The sequence below is a fragment of the Cibotium barometz genome, chromosome 35 (genome assembly GCF_041138505.1).
Source record: "Cibotium barometz isolate CiBa-2024 chromosome 35, ASM4113850v1, whole genome shotgun sequence".
In the NCBI taxonomy this organism is placed as follows: Eukaryota; Viridiplantae; Streptophyta; class Polypodiopsida; order Cyatheales; family Cibotiaceae; genus Cibotium; species Cibotium barometz.
Genome location: NC_141080.1, coordinates 27,583,241 through 27,600,041, shown reverse-complemented (window position 1 = coordinate 27,600,041; position 16,801 = coordinate 27,583,241). Strand labels below are relative to the sequence as shown.

General features: G+C 45.0%; 1 protein-coding gene across 5 annotated transcripts in view; it reads left to right on the top strand.

The window, feature by feature from the left end:
* LOC147618289 (uncharacterized) overlaps positions 1–15,578 on the top strand; it is a 70,990-nt gene extending 55,412 nt beyond the window's left edge. For all 5 annotated transcript variants that reach the window (XM_086774745.1, XM_086774748.1, XM_086774744.1 and 2 more), the window contains one exon: positions 14,873–15,578. In XM_086774745.1, the coding sequence (XP_086630871.1) occupies positions 14,873–15,057 (185 nt within the window). In that variant the 3' untranslated portion in view covers positions 15,058–15,578. The remainder of the gene's footprint in view (positions 1–14,872) is intronic.
* Positions 15,579–16,801: the final 1,223 nt, after the last annotated feature.

The following is a 16,801-nucleotide window of genomic DNA, read 5'->3' as shown; positions in this document are numbered from 1 at the left end:
CGTTTCAGTCCAGCATCAGTCCTAGACCAGTATTCAGCCCTACAGGCCTGCGTTTGCAGATTCCCAGCAGTTTCAGCCTTGGTTTATCAGTCTACATCAGTATCCAGCATTCAGTGCATCATCCAGGCATACACCAGTCATCTGGTAAAGGTATTCTATCATTCATAAGCATTTACAGCATTCTAACATAGCTTAGAACAGTCCACCGCCTTTTTTTCTCAGCCTCAGGTGTGCAGCCCTTCCTCATGCCCTTGGGAAGAGTGCATAGGCTCGAGATCAGTTCATTGAGGTGTTTCTACAGCCGTGTACAGTTCAGCCAGGCTTCCGATCCTCCGAGATCTTGCGTTTGGCTTATCTACAGTCCACAGTCACTCTCTCTAAAGTAATAAAGCAAATACTATCTTGTTGTCGGGATAGGGGGCCCTTCAGTGGGTAATTTGGGACCCAATCTGGTGTACAGTTCTCATATCTCTCTCTCTCATCTCTTTCAAGTTTGAAGTATTAAAATGGATTGCTAAACTCACGAAACTCAGGATATAGAAGACGGTGTGAGCATTTGTGTGACAGGATCTTCCAATACAAAGACTTCCGCTGCGTATCACATTGGTATCAGATTTAGATTGTCCACACACACCGTATCCTAGCATCGGGGCATCCTTGGATGGTTAGATTGCGTTCCGGCATGACCACCGACCTCAACATCATGTCTACAGAAGAGAGTACTCATCAGCCGGAAGACGTCTCCCCCGAAGGAGACCATGTTCTTCCGCTATAGCTCTTCTTAGAGCTAAGAACCAGTTGCTCATGGAGCGTCTCCAACTCTTGGAGGCAGCAGCAGCACGTCCTTCTCCGCCTCCAGCAGCACCTGACTACATCTCCCTCTTCTTTTAGATGAAACAACAAAGGAGGGAGGATGAGGCCCGAAGGAAAGAAGAAAAAGCAAAAAGTCTGGACTATGAGAAAGCCCAACGCTGGATCGACGAAGACCGGCGTCAGGTTGAACTCGTCGCTCGGGAACACCAACGTGAGCTTGATCGAGAACGTATGTTACTCGAGCACCAACGGGAAAAGGAGGCCATACACTTGAGGTATGAGCAGCTCTCCTCAGTCTCCCCAGTCATAGGTGTCACCAGCCAACAGTCCGCAGCAGCATCAACCACCGTCGTTCGCAATCAACCAAACTTCAGTAAGTATGATGGTAAGTGTGATCATTCATCAGTTAATCAATTTATTCATCAGTTTAATGCTCATTTTCCATTAGCTAGGATCACAGACCCACAAGATAAAGTCCACTTAGCGGATCCCTATCTCACTGGTGAGGCAGTCACTTGGGTGGCAGTATTGGTCTAGTATTCATACAAACCAGGCCATAGGTGTCATAGCCTTTGACTGGGACATCTTTGTCCATGACTTGAAGACCAGATTTCTCTCGCCCGAGTACATGACTGGTCTGAAAGACGAGTTCTATGGACTCAGACAGAACGGATCCCCAGTGCTTCAGTTTTCCAGTAAGGACAGGGAAAGGTAACGCTTCTTCTAAAGATGCTACGAAGGACGGCAGTGATAGCTCCAGTTCAGGGGGTAAGAAAGAAAAGAATCTAAACCTAAGAAAACCCCTGATGAAAAGGCTAAAGCAGGCATTACTGGAGGTTCCTCCAGAGGAGCAAAGGAAGTACCAGTCATAAAATAGATGTTTTTTCTGTCATATTATAGGGCATGGTAAGAAGGATTGCCACAAGTGGCAAGCGGCACAAGCTGCCTAAGCTCCTTCTGCCACAGTTGCCACAGCCTCCCCAGCCTCTCCAGCCCCGCCTACTACCTCAAATGCAGTTCAACTTTTACCTTCTATGCATCCTATGCCATCCGTGGTATTTGATGCTAAGCAGGAGGGTGAGAGCGATGCTGCTCAGAAGAGCCTCATCTGAGCTTATGGCTCGTCTAGAGCCGACAGTTTGTAGGCCTTTTCAATATGGGTAGTTCTGAAGACGCCATCTCTCCCCAGTTGGCTAATAAATTGAATTGCACAACATTAGTCCCATATCATCTGGATGTGGATGGGTTTACACTTGGTCTTCGCGCCCACATTTCCCAGAAGGCACAGCAATTTGCCTTTGAAGTTCAGAAGGCCTCATTTCAACGAGATTTCATCATCTCACCTCTGTTGGGGTGTGACATGATCTTAGAAATTCATTGGTTCCGTCAGTATGAGCCTATTCCGGTTTGGGAGCAGGACACTTTTACTATTTGTAAAGGTTTTCCTGAGCCTGTCATGATTCGTGGGGATAGAAGCATTTTTGGCATCCCATTGATTTCGCGTCTCCAGGCCAGACGAGCTATCCGCAAGGGAGAAGAAGGGGCACTCCTTTATGTTTGTGCTCAAAAAGTCCCTCCCTCATTAGTAGCATCCGTTACATCTTCAGTCCCTCAGTTAGCACACCTCCTATCCAGACATCAGGACATTATGCTTAGAGACGATCTCCCGCCCAGTCTCCCACCCTCTCGCCTTGAGGACCATCACATTGATTTGGTCCCTGGATCAGATCCTCCTAGCAGGTTTCCCTATCGTCTTTCCAAGACTTTAGAGGGCGAGTTAGAAAAGCAGTTAGCTGAGCTTCTCCGAGCCGGATTCATTCGGCCTTCTTCCTCTCCATTTGCTGCACCTATCCTATTTGTCCAAAAGAAGGACAAGTCTGCACGCCTTTGTGTAGACTATAGGGCATTAAACAAACTCACTATCAAGAATAAGTTTCCTATGCCAAGGATAGAGTACATTTTGGAGTGTTTAGATGGTGCTAAGTTTTTTACTAAGATTGACCTCAAGAGTGGTTACCATCAAGTCCGCATTTTTGAAGCTGACATTTCAAAAATAGCTATAGACCACCAAGCACTTAAGTGGCTTCAAACTATGCCAAGTGCCCAGTGGAGTGATTGACAGGCCAGGTGGAGTCAAATCTTCCAACAGTTTGGAGGTATAATTGAATACATCCCTGGTAAGCATAACCGAGTAGTAGATGCTCTTAGTCGAAAGTCCAGCATCCAGGGAGTCCAAGAATCTACCATTCTCGAAATCACGAGGAAGGACTTAGATAGTATGAAAGACCAATATGTCGACTCCCCTGAGTTTGGTACTCAGTACAGTTTGGCCCTCAATTCCGAGCCTGGTCACTATTCAGTACAGAAGCGTTGGTTGTTCTACAAGAACTGTCTCTGTGTTACTCGAGAAAAGCGTTCCGCTCTTCTCCACGATGCCCATGACTCGGTATTAACAGTACCCTTGAGGAATTAGAATGGCTCTTTTATTGGCCAAAGATGAGGCGTGATATCTACGCACATGTACAAGTCTGCAAGATTTGTCAAAAAGTCAAGGTTCCCTATACAAAGAAGGCAGGTTTACTTCAACCTTTGTCTATCCCCGACGGACCTTTCATCGACATATCTATGGACTTTGTAGGGCTCTACCAGCATCCACCGGATCTCGTAACACTCAGTGTTTTACTATTGTGGATCGCTTTAGTAAATTCGGCATGCTCATCTCATGCAAGCATACGGCCACAGCCGAGGACGTAGCCCGTCTGTTTCTCAAGCATTGGTATCCAGTTTGTGGTTTGCCTAGCACCATAACATCAGATAGAGATTCCAAGTTTACCTCGCATTTCTGGAGGGCATTATTTGAAAACTTCGGAACTAAGTTGCAGTTGTCTAGTGCATTCCATCCGTAGACAGATAGCCAAACAGAAATTTATAACCAGTTGGCCTTTGATGTTCTCGAGTCATACTATCATGACCAGCAGTCCAAATGGGAACATTATCTTCCATTGGTCCAAGCTATCTTGAACGACACTCATTCATCCAGTGTCGGACGGACTCCATATGAAGCAGCCTTTGGTCACCGTTTTTCTTCTCTTTTGACGAGAATGGTCTGTCCATCTTTAGAGGCTAATAAAACCACGGAAGCATTTTCCGAGATCATTGAGTCAGTCAAGGAACGCTCGACCAAAGCTCAGGAAGCATATAGCAGACAGGCTAATGAGTCTAGAGGAGATGTCCACTTCACGGAAGGGGATTGGGTCTATTGCGTATCAGAGATTGAAACAAGTGGGCAAACGTTGTCCCAAGCTTTCATTCCGTAGTTTTGGCCCTTTTCCAATAGTTAAGAAGTTAAGTGATTTCTCCATGAAGTTGAAGTTGCCTACCAGTTGGACAATGCATGATGTTTTCCAAGTTTCTTGGCTAAAACCATATGTTGGTCCAGAAGTGTTTGATGTTTCAGATGAACAGCAACCAGACATGGTAGACGAAGCAGAAGTTATTGAGCCCGAGCAGATCCTTCTTCATCGATGCAAGCATGGTTCCGGTCGACGGATACGTCAGTTCTATACGAAATTCCGAGATCGAGGTACCCACGAAGCTGTATGGCTTGACGAGGAGTTCTTCCAGGAGTACCCCCAGTTGTTGGGGCGGACTACTTGGAAGCCATGAACCTGCATGTCACCTGCACTCTGCACTCAGTGCATGGTGACAAACTGGCTCATCATCAGCAGTGCAACAGTTGTACATTATTAGAACCCAGTAGGATGATAATTGTCGTACGTCGTGACCCCATTGTACATCCTCAGTCCAGGATAAGTCAGGCACGAGCTACGTAGGTCATTACTCAGCCTTAGCAGGTCAATCAGTCAGTCAAGTCCCTTAACCCACTTGGAGAGAATCATTCATGCATGTAGAGTCAGTAGAAGCCTTAGGGTTTGCATTAGAAAGCACTCTGCATCCTGCATAATATGCATTCATATGCCTGTGCATCATTTAGAACAGCCCAGAAGCCTTAGGGAATTTACTAGGATTTATCTGGTATTTTTTTCATATTTTATGGTATTTATTTAGCATTTATTGTCATTTATAAACATAAAGTTTATTAAATTATGACCAGCCAACTTGACCAACCCCTATCTAGTATAAATAGGCTTGCATAGGGCTTAGTTTCTCATTTAGTCTTCAGTTTGCTAAGAGCTTTCCTCCTTAGCCCTAGGAGTACCCTTGCCTTCAGCACTAGACTAGTCTCATCCAGCCCTTGGAGTACTTGAGTTTTGCTTCAGCCAGCCTTGGTTCTCCAACGCATGCAGTTCAGCAGTCCCTACAGCCATAAGCACAGCCATACAGTACATCCACATGCCCAAATCAGCAAACACACCTGCGTTTTCTGCATATAAACCAACCGCCTGCAGTTCAGTCCTCTACAGCCCTGCGTTTACAGATCTACAGCAGCCCTACAGTCTGTGTTTCAGTTCAGCATCAGCCCTATAGTGTGCGTTTCAGTCCAGCATCAGTCCTACACCAGTATTCAGCCCTACAGGCCTGCGTTTGCAGATTCCCAGCAGTTTCAGCCTTGGTTTATCAGTCTACATAAGTATCTAGCATTCAGTGCATCATCCAGGCATATACACCAGCCATCTGGTAAAGGTATTCTATCATTCATAAGCATTTACAGCATTCTAACATAGCTTAGAACAGTCCACCGCCTTTTTTTCTCAGCCTCAGGTGTGCAGCTGTCACCAATTGGCCGACCATTTGGTCCATCTCCAGTTTTTGTGTCTCGTTCACTTGAGGCCAGGCCGGTGTCTCATGTGAAGAGGCCAATATTTTTGCTTGACATGGACGGGAGCCAGACTCGTGAAACCCGTGTGTTAGCAGGAAGGTGTCGTATGGACGGGAGCCAGACTGGTGCCACCCGTGTATGACCTCGACTGTGTTCTACCCATGGGATTGTCACGCCATGGAAGAACCAGTATTCGTGCCGTGTCTTGCCTATGGGTTTGTCACTCCATAGGGAGGCTCGTGCCTGGAATTGTGTCTTACCTATGGGACTGTCACTCCATAGGAAGACTAGGATTTATGTTTTACGTCGTGCCATTTTTGTACCGACAGATATTTTGTACTTGTTCCATGAACGGGATATATGTCCATGATACTATTTGCACATGCACTCATGTTTTGCATGTTTGAAACTGTTTTCGCATCACTTGTATTTTTGTGTTTGCCTGCTTGACGTGTCACTTACTGAGTGGGAACGCCTGTCAGTGAGTCGTGAAGTTTGCGCTGTCTTCTGACGAGTTTGCAGGTGGTAAGTGTATTGCACATGTTGGTTTAATAGTTTATTTCTCTAACCTTTCATTTTATAAGGTTGTATGTTCACATTCACTTAAAAGTGGGCACCCATTTATGGGCCAAGGTGGGGAGCCACACTTAACTCTTGTGTGTGTGGGGGTGGGCGCATGGCCACCTACCCACACCACACCATATAATTGGCCGCCCCCATGCAACCTTGGGGAGCCGGCCAATTGTAGTCGTGCAACTCCCCCTCCAACACCTTAAAAAAGATGGCGACCACCCTTCTAAAAAAAAGAGACACAATCGTGCGCTTCCATCGTCACCACCTCAACAGCCGGCGACTCTGTTCCTCCACGTCTCTTCAGGCTGCGCCACTTTTCCCCTTCAGATTGGCGGTTGAGCCACTCCATAGGCGGCTGTGCTCTGCATACTGGTGCCTCCACCACTTCAGAACTGCTGCGCCTCCTCTCATCAGGCTGCGCTTCTGCAACCCCTTAGGATGCTTCTGTTCTGTTGGCGGCTGTACCCTCTACTGGTGGCTGCGTTGGTTATCGAGTGGGCTGCCCACTACACAGCAGGCGGCTGCGCAAGCTGCAGCCAGGTGTTACACCTCTCAACAAGGCGGCTGCTTCATCTCTGTCCAGCAGGCTGCTGCGCCTGTCTACTGCAGGCGCCTCCATCTCCTCTCAGCAAGGCGGCTGTGTGTGCATCCCCAGTCAGGCAGCCATACAGGCTGCGCTGCCTACCACAGCAGGCGGCTATGTGTTCATCTCCAGCAGCTGTGCTCCTACAGCTAGGCGGCCGGCGGCTGTGCTCTACAAAAACAGGCGGCTACTTCTCCATCTCCAGCGGGCTGCTCCACCTATCCATAGGCGGCTACGCCTCCTCTTCATCCACAGCAGGTAGCTGTGTCCTGCACAGCAGGTGGCTGTTCTCCTTGGTAGGCGGTTGTGCCTCCTTTACATAGGCGGCATCTCCTTTCTTCAGGAGGTTTTACTTTTCCCCAGGCAGCTACTCCTCTCGACATGTTGCTGCACCTTGGTGTCCCTCTCAAGTAACTGCACATAGACACCATGGGTATTGGTCTTCCATCTGCAATCTACAAGTAAGTGAATTTCAGATTTAAGTAAAGAACTTTGTGGTAAATCTGATAAGGGATTCTCTCTATGGCTAACACCCGTTCGGTGCCGGGTAGTCCAAGCTTTTGGAGAACCGTGGTCCAAAGGTGCCGAGATCGAGAGAGCCAGGCGTTAGTACAGGAACGCCCGTCTTCTGTGCGTGGTCCTGGAACACTAGTGGGGCGCTCTCCGCGGAGTCCAGTGAAGGCACAGGACCGTAGAGACTGGACCACTCAAGTGGTCGCTCTACTTCGAACGTCGACTTCGAATCTCTTGTTTGGTACTGTATTCATTTGTACATGGACATCATCTGGTTCTTTGAACCCATGAAGCATTGTATTTGTTAAATACTCCCAATAATATATCATATATTGAGGGGGGGGTCGGCCCGTTCCGGCCCCAGTGCTGGTGTCCATCTATTTCATTTCAAATTCCAATTGCTATTAAGTAGTCCATTTCAAATTGTGATATTAAGTTGTGCTATTACGCGCGTGGGTGTCCATCGGAGTCTAATCCCAGTTGACAGGATTGGTTTCATTGGTATCCGAGCACGGTTGTTTCGTTCTTCCTAGTGGGGAAACGACCTGTGTAATGGACACCCCGCTTCTAGCACACTTAACACAATGGACAGCCAAGGCAAGCCTTTGGAAGTGCCTAATTCGAGGGGCCCATGAAGTGCCTCGCGTGGTTCTGATGCTCTACGAGGAAGGCACAAGCCCCTTGAAAGGGTGAATGATAGTGACTCAAAGGGTCAACTGTCTCGAGGAAAGACAATCATGCTAGAAGAAGAGCCTGATGCAATGAGGGCTGAATTGGAGCATATGAGAAAGCTTTTGTAGGCACAAGAGCAAGAGCTAAAATTTTTGCATGAAGATCCCCATGTGCAAAGTGCCATTGAAGCAAGGAAAGCTGATGCAATGGTTGATGTGACTTTTGAGTCCATGGCACGGGAAGTGGGCAAGAAGCCAAGGGAGTTGGCACTTTCCTACCTCCTCCGCAAAGGTGACATCAAAGAAGGGGAAGTCGGAGAGCTGAAATTCAGAAATCCACCTCGCTTGAAGCATGGAGATCCCGCATCTCAAAGGTTGAGGTCTTTTATGCAAAAGGAAGAGGTGACAGTCACCTCTCGTCATGCATCTTCTCCACAAGGTACAAAGCCTGATAGGTATATGTATGCTAATGCCCATGGAGGGCATGATGGTCATATGCATTCAAGACATGTATCCCATGGTAGGGGTGACAGGTCTCCCACTAGAAGAATTTTGCCTTCTGAGTTGTCTCATGGAGAGACATTGCCTTATGCAGGAAAGTCACATGCATCTGATTCTCAAGTTCATGGAGCACATGCCACCGTGCTTCATGAAGCTTCCATGATGGCCCATGGAGCCCATGCAGATAGGACTGCCCCGTTGAATAAGGGGAAAAGAAAAAGAGAAGACCATGAGCCTTATGCCAGAAAGCTCAAGGAATTTAAAGCAGGTGACAAGTCTGTTAAGTTTGATGTTTTTCATGGAGAGCATGATGCTTCCAAAGTGTTAGCATTTGTGGCACAGTTTGACATTGCTTTTAGCGATGAGGACTTCACTGAGAAGTCTAAAGTACGCCTTGCTAGCATGTTTTTGAAAGGAACCGCTGCTTATTGGTGGATCATTGAAAAGATCACCAAGGATCCATTTGCACCTGGAAGGATTTTAAGGACAGATTCTATGCTCAGTTTTTGCCACCAAATGCGGAGCAAACTCTCACCCAAAAGTGGGATAGACTTGAGCAAAGAGATAATGAAAGTGTGCAACAGTATGTTAACAAGTTATGGAGAGTGTTGCTTGAGGTAACTCCTTTTATGCAAATCATTGAGGATGAAAGAAAGAGGAAGTTTCGCTCCGGATTGCAACCAACTTATCGTTCGGGCATTGAATTGCATCCGAAACATACTTTGCAACAGCTCACAGCTTCTGCTCTTGCTACGGAGCAATTGGTGTTCAAAATTAAGCAGGATTAAGGCGGTTTAAAGGGGAAAGACAAGGCTGTCCCGAATCTGCAAAAAGGTGGACAGCCACCTAAAAAGAACTTCCGGGAGACCCACAAGGGAGATAGAGCTGAAAATACCTCATCTAAAGATCAGGACCCAAAGAAGAACAAATTCGGCTTGACCCCGAAGCAAAGAGAGCAATATGCCAAGGAGGGAAAATGTTTTTCTTGTGGTAGCAAGGAGCACATGTCTCAACAATGCCCTGACCGCAAACCAAAGCATGAGGACAAGCAGACCAAGGCTAATGTACATGTAGTTCCCGATGTGCAGGGAAACACTGAACATGATGCAAAAGAGCGAATGGTATGCAAGGCTTGGGATCAAATCAAGGATCAGACCGCCTTATTCATGTTTGATGACTGTGCAACCAATAATTTCATCTCCATACAAATGGCAGCTGCATTGGGTATTGAGGTTGAGAACATGGGACCTCAGATTGAAGCCGAAGCTCCATTTGTTGGTAAAGAGGTGCAAGTTACTCCATTGATAGAGAAGTTGCGCATACATATCCAGGGCTACCTTGATAATGAACATTTCTTAGTTGCACCACTAAATGGATGTGATGCATTGTTGGGCAAAGCCATGGCATCATAGGCTTGAGCCCCGCCTCTCATGGGGACAAATATGCTATGCGAGATTTGTATCATTTGGATGCTGATTTTTGCCATATATGGACTGATTTGTTGGTTGGTCATTCACATACCTCTTATGTTACCAACGACGGTTATCTTATGAAGGATACTTGCCTATGTGTGGTGAAGGATTTGCGTCCAAAGGTTATGGAGGAATGTCACGCTCCACCTTATGCTGGTCATAGAGGTATCGTGCCTACTACACGCATGATTGAGAGATATTTCTTTTGGCCAAGCATGCGTAAAGACATTGAGGCGTATGTGCGTGCATGTATTACTTGCCAAAAGGTGAAATTTGACAGGCAAAAACCTCCAGGTTTGCTTCAGCCATTGCCTATTCCCTCACAACCTTGGGAAAGTATTACTATGGATTTTATTATGGATTTGCCTAGATACCAGCATGGGAATGATGCTATTTGGACCATTGTGGACAGGTTTAGCAAGCAAGCTCATTTCTTGCCCGTCAAGAAAACCATTAAAGTTGATCATATGGTAAAGCTTTTTCTTACTAATATTTTCAAGCATCATGGTATGCCTAAATCCATTGTTGGGGATAGAGATCCCAGAACTACAAGCCTCTTTTGGAGGGCTTTATTTGATAATATGGGTACTAAACTTGAGTTTTCATCAGCTTATCATCCCCAAACGAATGGCCAAAGTGGAGCTGCAAATTCAGCCGTCTTGGATTTATTGAAGTGTTATGTGGCAGATCAAAAGATTGCATGGAAGAAGTATCTTCCACTTGTTGAGTTTGCCTACAACAATACAATCCATGCCTCCACGAGAAAGGTTCCGTTTAAGATTATTTATGGCAGAGTGGTATTGCCACCCATCCTTCGTACAAAGGATGAGATTTTTGCAGCTGATGAATATGTTCGCGACTTGGATGTAGCCTTTGGTCAGGTGCGGACAGCCATTGCAAGGTCACAAGATAAGCATAAAATGGCTGCTGACAAGCATAGAAGGGACATGCAAGTCAAAGAAGGTGATTGGGTTTTGCTGAAATTTGAGAAGGCCAGGCTTCGGTAGAGTCTCTTGCAAACGAGGCGTCATGTCCACTTTGCCACATACACTTCGTGACAGTTCTCAGAGCACACACCTTGGAGGAGAGGTGGACTCAAGTTCACTCTACCACATACACTCCGTGTCGGTACTCTGACCACACATTAGAGGAGAGGTGGACTCAAGTTCACTCTACTACGTGCACTCCATAGTGGTATTCTGATCACAGACCTAGAAGGAGAGGTGGGCTCAAGTATTGAACATAAGATAAGAACGAGTCACATGCATAGATATGCTGGCGTTCCATAAACATTTATGTGACGTATAGTTTTACAGGCATTCCGGTTGCGAATACTTTTACAAGCATTTCAGCTGCGAAAAGAAATCCATAGAAAATTCCTTGATCCATGAGTTCCATAAGATCCCAAATAAAGGGAGCCAAAAACATACTCCATCCCAATAAAGGGAGCTATAAACAAAGTTTCCCTAAAACCATCTCAAGACAAGAAACAACAGACTATTCTCATTGTACAGGTATACCAGCATTAGTGATGATCAAAAACACTTTATGATAGACATCAAAAGCACCAACTTTTCAAACTCAAATTATTCTCAGCATTTCTTTGCCAGGTTCGTCATGAAGCCAAAAGAAATATCTCGTCACCATATCCATAAGATATCTTTAGATATATCTCCATATAGCTTGCTTGTAAGCTCGATTTATAATCCACAATATCCATATGGAAAGAGTGCTAAACATGGGCACATAAAGTCAACTCCATACTTCGAGGATATCCATGAATCCTTAGAATATGTTGTCTTCTCATGACTGCTTCCATAAGCGAATAAGTTGGCCATGCTCAATAGTGAAACTGTTGGTTAATGTGGTCCCCTCTTCTGATCTTTTCTTTTTCATTGTTGGAAGGAAGCCTCTGCTTCCGAGAAAGCCTATGCTAATAGTCGGGTCCATCCAAGATCTTTGTTTTTCTCTAGTCAACTAGAGAAGCTGAGCTCTGATACCACTGTAATTGATAAGACCCGGCTCTATTGCTGTATGGCCTCCTCCTTGCGAGAGGAGTGCTGCTATACGGCCTACACCTCTGTAGCAACCAATCAAACAAGAGAGAGAGAGAGATACTCATTGTTGTCAGCTTGCTAGCAAGAAGAGGGCTCACAACATTGCTGTCAGCCAATAGGGAGAAAAGAGAGAGAGAGAGAAATGAAATGTTATATTAACGTCTTCAAAAGGCCATAGTGACCTATGAGACCAAAAAGTTACATCATGGTGGATCTGATACAATGTCTGGATTAAAAACCAGAAAATGAAAAATAAAGATACTACTACTGGCACCTAGAAAATGAAACTGGAACTGGAAGGTAAACAGAAACCCTTATAGGGTGTGAATATAGTGAGGGGGGGGGGGTACGCTATGGAGGTGAGTGGAGTACAGTGAGGGGGTACAATATCATGTGGGAGAGAGAGAGAGAGAGAGAGAGAGAGAGAGAGAGAGAGAGAGAACAGTAGCTGCTGTTGGTATGTGCACTTATGCGCCTTCCCCCAAAAAGAACTGCCCCTTCATGCCTTTAACGATTCAACGCTTTCCTTTTGAGTCGGCCAGCTCTAAATATACCTAGGGAAGTCACTTTTAACTTCCTCTATCTTCATGCCCAAGTATTGTACGCCAAATTTAGCCCTCAATCATAGGCCCCCTCTTTTGTCCATGCCCAAACAATAAGATAGCCGGTCAAACTTTAATGATGTCTCAATACATTGACTCATAAACCTTATAAGTCACATAAATGATTAAAACCCCATGATACTCATGCTTTGTGACCATCTTTTAGGCCTATCCATGCGAGTGAAACCTTCAGCTTAACCCCTTCTTCTGTTGAAAATCTATGTTCTCACCTTGGTTCCGTTCTGTGTGGGCTTTTCCTAAAACATTGATCAAAGCTGGTAAAAAGGCCAAAATGGTGACATCCCCTCTGCCTTCCAAGTAGAATGTCACCATTTGGTCCTCTTTGCAGTTGTAGAACGTCGGATGGTGGACGATGGACATCGAGTGGAGAGATGAGAACGGGGGATTTCCAAGAATCACGGGGTGATGGACACTCTATAAAGCCAGGATTTGATAAAAAACTGTCCCTTCATGCCTTTGACAATTCATCCCTCCCCTTTTCAGTTGGCCAGCTCTAAAATACATGGGAAAGTTACTTTTAGCTTCCTCTATCTTCATGCCCAAGTTTTGTATACCAAATTTGGCCCTCAACCATAGGCGCCCTCGTTTGTCCATGAATCCATGCCCAAACAGTAAGATGTCCGGCCAAACTTTAATGATGTCTGAACACATTGACTCATAAACCTTATAAGTCACATAAATGCTTAAAATCCCAATGCCCATGATACTCATACTTTGTGACCATCTCTCAGGCATATCCATGCCAGTGAATCCTTTAGCTTCACCCCTTCTTCTGTGGAAAATCCCCACTCTCACCTTGGTTCCATTCTGTGTGTCGGCTTTTTCCAAAAGTCTAGTACCGAAAAGATCCTGTGCCTATCTGCAGTATCCAACCATACTCTTTAAAGGTAGCAGATCCTGTGCCTATCTATAGTTCCTGTGCCTATCTGTAGTATCCAACCATAGCCATACAAAAGAATACTTCCACGAGAAGTTTATGTAGCCAATTGGCACCTTTCATATTGGGAAATGTTCAAGCTGGTGACATCGCCCCTCTTCTTGGCATGCTTGCCAAAAGACTCGGCTGCCACTTGGAGAAAAGGCTTTGTTTGGATTTATTGAGATTGCTCTTCTTGCAAGAGCATTGCTATTAACTCATCAAACGTAAGGGCATTGGGGTTACCCTTCCTAATGAGCCGAAGTGTGGATGCAAAATCTTGGTATGAATCTGGTAAAGCTGTGAGAATAGTAGACAAAATCTTGCCAAAAGACTCGGCTGCCACTTGGAGAAAAGGCTTTGCCTTAGCTTTTTTGACATGCATACTAGTTTGGATTTATTGAGATTGCTCTTCTTGCAAGAGCATTGCTATTAACTCATCAAACGTAAGGGCATTGGGGTTACCCTTCCTAATGAGCCGAAGTGTGGATGCAAAATCTTGGTATGAATCTGGTAAAGCTGTGAGAATAGTAGACACCAATGAATTGTCCGGATATGCCTCATCAATACATGCAAGCTGCCCCTTGAGATCTTTAATCCTTGTGAGGAACTCATCCATTAAATCCCCCTCAATTCATATGTTCGGACTCTAACTGCTTGCCCAAGTAGGCCACTCGTGCCTCGTTACGCACTTGGTAAAGCATAGCAAGCGCATCCCAAGTTTGCTTGGCAAAGCACTAAACTGTAAATTTTAAGTCTTGGCATAGCTAGCTGCCTGGACACTTGTACAAGTGATAATCCTAGTTGATTGCATCACACCAACTTTAACTCCTATTACCTAATCCTGATGGCAACTTGTGGCTGGTCCTTTGACTGGGACTCGCAACATGCTCATTGCTCATTACCAATCCCCAAAATAGTTATTGGGACTTGCACTTGAATCTACAGACATTCATGTGGCACCAAGTTTGTGGTCTATATGACATGGAGAGAGAAGCCATATACTAGTTGTATAATACTACTTTGTCCCACTGCTAGCCAATTGTATGGATGAAGCAAGTGCGATGCTAGGCAGATAATTGATTTTAAGATAGATTGCATTGACTTCAAGGGGTGAAGCTCCAGACTCTACAAGGATAAGATCAGGCGGCAGTGAAAACTTACTTCTAATGGGCCTGAAAACATCATAATTTGCAACCTTTAAATCCTTGTCCAAGGTCAGGCCCCCATAAGGTGCCCCGTACAAAGCTGGACGACAGTGTAGTAAGCTCTATGTGGATCTTGCAATAGGCTTGGGAATTTGTGCATTGTGGAGAGAGAGAGAGAGAGAGAGAGAGAGAGAGATTCTTAATAAAGTCTTGTACATGCAGGTATGACTGGCCTTGTTTCTCTGAATATTTCAAATTCAAGAATTACAAATTCCGGACTCCAACATTTGAGGCCACTCCGTAATTTAACCTCTCTTGCTCTGCAAGCATGCAAAGTGACATGGCCAGCTGTGGAAAAACTCCAAGTTTCATCCCTTCCAAATCTTACGGTTGTACGCGTGCAGTAATGTTCATAAATTCCAGCCAATTCTTTGCACATTATTACTTGAAGGCAGTCTCCAAGAGCAGCTGGAAAGCACTACTATGTGTTGTACAGTGTCCCTGCTATGAGGTGTGGTACCGTACGAGCAGGGAGTAAATATTTAGATTCCTGTGAACCATGTAAATAAATATGTATATATGGGTAGCTTTGCTTATATTGGTTTAACGTGTGAATACATAGATATGTACTGATAGAAACTCAGTTTTGCCTAGAACATTTAACTTGTGAATATATAGACATATACTGTCTAATTTTACAAGAAACATGTGTACAAGTAGATCATAGATGCCATCAGGGTAGTAAATACCCTTCATGGAATTTGATATATAGAGAAATGCTCTGGACTTTGATGCTTTCTTTGTACAAGGGTTTCTTGAATTGCAGTGTAATGCCAACTGCTTTCAGTTTGGGCAGGTAATTTGTGTAGTCGTCTTCTTATGACACACTGCTCCACAGTTATTAATAATTTGAACCCTTTTTCTACCCTTTGGTGCTGTCTTGTTATTCCTCTTTGTCCTATTCTCTAGCTGTGGGTTTGCCATGGTAGGCTCGCCGAGCATTTTCTTCTTGGTCAAAACTGTTTTTCCCCCCCAAGTTTAAACTTTGAAATATTTTCTGTCGTATTTTTTATAAATGTTATCTCCCAATGGTATAATAGAGGAAGAACACTATTTGATGTTCCCTTGTCCTCAAGCACAGATTTGGCATAAGGCCTCTATGGTCTTCATTTATGTATTTGGTCTCATACATGGATTCTTGCACCCTCTCCTGTGCCGGTGCCAGAACCAGCGCCAGGGTTCTCTCTTCAGCTCCCAGTTGGGCCACCCTGTGGGGGGTTTAATGCCAGTCTCAGGCACACTTCAACAAGAAACTCTAGCCAGTTCCGGCAAAACTCTCCCCTCATCTACAAAGCAGTCCACCCTGGACCTCAAATTATGGCCAATTTAGTGGCCCTCCCCTTGATCTGTTTTGGCTCGACGACAGTAGAGCAAAGACTAAGCCTGAAGAAGAGGGATTCATGTGGGCAAGTGAGAACAAAAGTTGTAGAGGAAGCTGACTTTTGTGGGTGCTCTAGCAAGACAATGAAAAGCCTTTGTCATTGCCACTCACTCTCAAATGCAATGGACTATCATCCTAAGATGGTAGATTCATGAACTCGAAGCTTGCATTGCAACTATAGATAACAAGTTGAAGCCTGCAAAATCTGAGTAGTCAGAGAATCACTAGAGGGATACTAGAAGGTTGGTGTAAGTGGGGGTTGGGTAGCTCCAACAACTCAGTGAAACAGTGCTATTAAAGTTCGAATTTGTTGGTAATCAATCCTCATTTAACACGCCAAACACAACAGGATTTTATTAGTCTTTGATCCCCATGGTCTTTTACTGGCTGGATGTAACGTATTGCATTTGGTCGTTTGTAAAACATCTCTTTGTTCTCTGAGGTTGGAAAACTATGTGTGGGTTGACGAATTGAATGGCAATGAGATTGACTATGCATGTCATGCCATGCTAAGTTGCATTGATTTGGGTCATGTAATAATTCTATAAGAATTATTTGATTCGGGTCATTTAATAACTATATACCAGCCAATACGCGCATAGTGATTTTGAGATTGATGGGCAGGGACACACGGAGTGGCAGGAAGCAAGCCAAAAAACCACCTTATCATTCAACAATGTGTATTGATGTAATAACTCTAAATGTAATAA